Genomic DNA, 5,325 nt, shown 5'->3' with positions numbered 1-5,325 from the left:
CTAAACTTAGTTGTGTGTAAGAAGTCATCAGAGGCAGCTGAAAGGACTAGCAGGTCGTTGTGGTTGATCACCTACTTAGTGTCAGTACAGTTCGCATTTCTAATCCAATACACTCTTTGTGAAATTCAGCTAATTGTTCCCCACGGTCCTCTACTGGTCTGTTTTGTATGTGTTCAAAACAACGCTGTTGTTCATACGCAGTCCTGTCTTTGTAACTGGGAAACAAAGTTGCTTGGAATTCCAGCTAACATAAAGTTTGACGTTCAAAATCCCAACGGTTTTGTTAAGAGAAAAAAACAATGTCAGAGGCTGGATGAACTGCACATTCATGATATCATGTTACCTCTCTTGACTGCTTCCACCATTGCCTTTTTGTTTGTTTTGGTTGCTCCATAAGGTGGAAGGATCTCAAGGCAAGAGAGATGACACTGCACTCAATGGGATCCGACTCCTGTGTCGACACACAGAAAACCATAACCTCCAGTACCCCATAAATTCAGCCGACGGAGGGTAAATTCATAATCTCTAGTCAATTTCATTTGAGGCTATCATCTGATAATCAAATATCATTTATTTAAATAATGTCTTGTGTATTTTAAAGATGGGGGAGTTTGACCCCTTACCAGGATTGTGGCTCTGCATATCTTGTGTCCTTCAATCTCCGTGTGGAAGTTCACCAAGGACGAGGAGATGACACCGCTGCCAACAACATCCAGTTCAGCTGCAGCGATGGAAGGGTTCTGACTGGTGATGGCATGCCCTGGGGTGACTGGGGGGGGTGGAGTGGTCAGTGCTCTGAGGGTATCTGTGGCTTAATGACCCGGGTGGAGAGACCACAGGGCAAGGGAGATGACACTGCCCTGAATGATGTCAAATTTAGATGCTGTTAGTTCTGTTTTAAAGATCAATAGTAGGTGCCTTCTCTCCATTGGCTGTCTGACTGGGACTACAGTAAAATGCTGTTAATTATTGTTTCTATTTTTTATTGTAATAAAGAGTCTGAAGCATTACCCACACTGATGTACACTGCATTGCATTTGTAACTGATCACACACACACACACACACACACACACACACACACACACCAAATCCTCTGCATGTGGGTCAAGGCTAGTGCTCTGGTCTAGGCTGGTCCTTTTAGGCTTCTGGCTACTGCTCCATCTCTAGTTATGTGAGGGAGACTAAACACCTTTAAAAACAGACTAAACCAAATACAAAAAACCCACATGTCATTGTGTTCTGAACCCAACAATATAAGATTGTGTAATTAAGAAAAATATATATGATGTTGAACTCATTGTTATGTGATTTAAAGGATTATAGCGATATCACAGAGTCAGGTGTATGTTTGGCTTTCTTGCAGTTTATTGAGAACAGGCACACACACCCAGAGACTGATACAAAATGGCAAATGGCGAGAGCTTCTACATGCAGACACGTTGATGGAGTTTCATCAGATCTTGACCCTATAGATAAATTATGTAGATTTCAGTTTTTCTTATAATACGTGTGTAATGGCTTCCTATATCCTGCTGGATGACTTGATGAGAGATGAAGTGGTTGTATGATTTCTGGAGTAAACCATAGGTACTGGGGATACAATGGATGCTTGTCTCTGTTGCTCCATTTGCTTCAAGCACTGTTGGTGGCCTCTTTGCAGAAAGTCATTATGGAGTCATTATAACACCTGAGGAGATTACTTGTTTTGATCCAGGTTGAATGATGAAACTTCAATACTGATTCAAACTGAAAAAGTAATTCTGATTAAGTTGCTCAATGTCACTAGTCAAGTAATTGTGTCCATGCAGAGTAAACTTGCCAATCTCAAGATTGCAGAAAATCTAGATCAGGTAGAGCTGATTGATAAATTCCTTAGTGCAATGCTGAATGAAGTACAATTGATTGACATTGAAACAGAAACAGACAGGTCACAAAGCCCTGGATTGGCATTGTCACACTCCTCAGTGTCATTTCACTCAGAAATACTTATGCAATCACTTATTTTCATTACATATTTGTATTTAATTTACATAACTGTGTAGAAATCTGTTTTCACTTTGACATTAAAGAGGGCTATTTTGTGATTTTTTTTGTCCAAAAAGCCAACTTATATTGACCATGACTGATTGATAAAAGCAATAAAAGGGTAAAACATCCAAGGGGGTGAATACTTATGCAAGGCACTGGATCGAATAAAGGAATACTGCACATTGGGTATTCCAGTATTTAAGGGCTGAGAGGTTATACTATGGATATAACATGCGTTGTATTCATCAACAAAAAGAAAAGTTAGGTCCGAAGGGGAGATCATCAGTAAATTTACTGTTATTAAACAGTTATTTAAACCGTTTTGGATCAATACATCACTCATCCCAGGCATGTGCAAATCCATAAAATTAAACACACACACACACACACACACACACACACACACACTCCCCTTGGTGGACCTTTTCATGGCGACGAAGCTTACCAGATGTAGCCAGTCGTCTGCCACATCCCTCAAAACCACACCTGAGGAAGCAGTGGAGAAGATCAAATAATGACTGCCACGCTCAACTGAATGACAAAGAATCGCATGCATTGTGGTGTATGCAGTCTGAGGATTGGCCACTGAAAATGTAATTGATGGTCTGCAAAAAACTGCACACCGACGTTCGAAACACACAGACGGTCACACACACACACACACACACACACACACACACACACACACACACACACACACACACACACAGTCAGTCACTCAGAGGTAAGGCAGGGACTGAGTGTTCGGACTTGTGGGACTGTTCTTGTGGAACTCTTGACCGCAGCCCTCAAATGAACACTGTAACATTTGCCAAAATATGACTGTTGTGTGTGAAATACAGAAATACATTCATATGTAAATAACAAATATATACATCAACATACTTCCATACATATTAAACAAATGTCATATGAACACATACAGATATCATGAAAACACATACATTACTCACATGCATCCCAACCATATCACCTTGTATTTAAAAGCACTCGCACACACATTTTGTAGAATTTTGTACAGTAGACCTTGTTAAAAGTGTACTTGCAGCACATTCAAAACACACACTAAACAACGTATTCATAGGACATATGTGCTTGCTCATTCCTGACCATAAAAGCATCTATCTATAAATCCAGAAATCTCTGTGTGTCAGTCTGTCCGTCTAGGGCGTATCTCCCTGACGGTAGTTACGTTAGTTATGAGATTTTGCATGTAGCTTACGCATGTCATGAACCTGTGTATCCTTGATTTTGAAGATTTTTGAATTCATAGTTCGCGAGAAATTTGTATTTTACCGTTTGACGTGCATTGAAATGCATTGGGTTTAGCGACGCGATTTCTAAACCCAATGCATTTCAACGGGAGCCAATCCATTGTGACGTAGACCAGCGATTTGGGCGTAAAGCATTCTATAGTGTAGGCTATTCATGAGGAACACACACTTCGATGAACACACACTTCGACGTCTGGAGTAGGCCTGCTCATCTGTAAGTAAATTTTACATGTTTACGTTAATTGCTGTGAAATTAGCTAGCCTATTGACGTGCATCGAACTGATTAATTTTGAAAGTTGCATAGGGACGTATTCTTTGAAAGTTAGGGACCTATGTTTTATGGAATGGAATGACCCCCATTCACCCCTCCCCCCTAAAACCTGAAGGTCACTAATAGCCTACCTACTTACAAAAATGTCTCTTACCTGTTTTCGTTGCTTTATGGGTACTGTAGTAATTCAGAGAAAGAGGGGCGGACCCGCGTGACGTGAATGATGTTATAGTCATAGAACAGTCGTGTGGTTAGCCTAGAGCCTAGACCACTGACCATGCGTTCATTCATCTACTGACGCAATGAGAGAGGTTTTCCGATGTATTAGTGTCCGATGTATATGTTGTAATTCGTGTGTATTTTGTTTTCTCATTATTGCAATATTATAAACCTCAGTCTGCATTTACCCTGGCTGGGAGAGGCTGTCATTCCGAAGATACTGTGTGTGATCGCCTTTGCTCTGTGTTCATTAAACCTGTCAGAGTGTATGAATAAACGGCTGGGTGCCAATCAAATCACAACGCAAGAGTGGAGTACTACACCGCTACAAATGGTAGCTTACATTGATAAGCCTCGGAGGCTTTCAGATTGTCCATTGCTTTCCCATCTGTTGCTATGGAGTCCACGAAAATATGCGCAAATCTCGCTGTAAATTATGTTGGGCCACGTCGTCATGTTATCCTCCCAGTTCTGCACTGAATCCGGGTGGGGGATAGTAACGCCATCTCCAGTCAGAGTATTTAAACTGTGTTCCCATTGTAAGGACATTATTAGCTTACGATCTGTCTGAGAGTGGGCTGTCAAAGCTAGCACCATCGAAGTCATACAGTACAGTACATACATTCAATAAAATTAACCTACATTTGAGTCCAACTGCATGACCATTCTTACCCTACACTAACCCTTACAATAAAGAAGTGATCCTATTTCAACCATAACTTCATTTTAAATAATTTCTTTCTTTATGACATTTAGTTTAGACAGCAACTTTGACATCTATATTCAACTGCATCCACTACATAATCTCAAACTTTATTTGTTGGTATATCTCCAAAAAGGCTATACAACATTAAAACATTTCTTATTGAAAAGGAAACATGCATCACAATAATACTTCAGTGTAACCTGTACCTATGTGGAGTGCAAATATGTCTTGCTATTACACTACCCAACAGCTACACCTACGTCTGCTAACAGAATGCATAATTCCTACGGGCACTGCACTAGTCTCCATAAACAGACAAGCTTTCCTCACTCTTGCACACAAATGCACACGTACCTTATAAGTTGGTTTGGCTTGTGTTTACGGGACATGTGCTTCTTCAAGTTGTATTTGGTTGTGAAGGCCTCTGTGCAGTCTGACTCCTGTGTGTGTGTGTGTGTGTGAGTTTGTGTGTGAGTTTGTGTGTGTGTGTGTGTGTGTGTGTGTGTGTGTGTGTGTGTGTGTGTGTGTGTGTGTGTGTGTGTGTGTGTGTGTGTGTGTGTGTGTGTGTGTGTGAGAGAGAAGGGAAGGAGGGGGAGTAAAAGGGCACAGTTTAATGACTCCAGAATGCAGGAATTCAAAAACAAGCTCCCATTCGCCTCAGTGTAATAACGAGTCACCTTCTTCCTCACTGAATCTGCCAGTGGCTAGAAAAGGCCACAGGGGCTCAAACATTTTACTTACTTCAGGAAAACACTGAAACTTATAAACGCAGCCTGAAGTTCAGTTTTGAAAAAGGCAGTTGACATTGACTTTGTGGTATCTAT

At 40.9% G+C, this 5,325-nt stretch overlaps 1 protein-coding gene and 1 long non-coding RNA gene across 2 annotated transcripts in view; one reads left to right on the top strand and one right to left on the bottom strand.

The window, feature by feature from the left end:
* Positions 1 to 890, top strand: part of LOC308361496 (vitelline membrane outer layer protein 1-like) — a gene marked incomplete at both ends in the record, with an annotated part of 1,271 nt that extends 381 nt beyond the window's left edge. The window contains 2 exons of the mRNA XM_080833858.1: positions 398 to 510; positions 602 to 890. Coding sequence (XP_080689984.1) covers positions 398 to 510; positions 602 to 890 — 402 coding nt within the window. The remainder of the gene's footprint in view (positions 1 to 397; positions 511 to 601) is intronic.
* A 525-nt stretch (positions 891 to 1,415) lies between these two features.
* LOC308361498 lies at positions 1,416 to 4,911 on the bottom strand. Its single transcript, XR_013968554.1, has 3 exons — positions 4,856 to 4,911; positions 2,476 to 2,516; positions 1,416 to 1,468 (listed from the first exon to the last, which is right to left on the bottom strand). It is a non-coding gene; the product is annotated as an uncharacterized lncRNA (long non-coding RNA).
* Between the last annotated feature and the right edge of the window lie 414 nt (positions 4,912 to 5,325).

This window comes from Sprattus sprattus (assembly GCF_963457725.1).
Source record: "Sprattus sprattus genome assembly, chromosome: 3".
In the NCBI taxonomy this organism is placed as follows: domain Eukaryota; kingdom Metazoa; phylum Chordata; class Actinopteri; order Clupeiformes; family Clupeidae; genus Sprattus; species Sprattus sprattus.
Note: the sequence above shows the minus strand (reverse complement) of the source record. Positions and strands in the feature narration are given on the sequence as shown.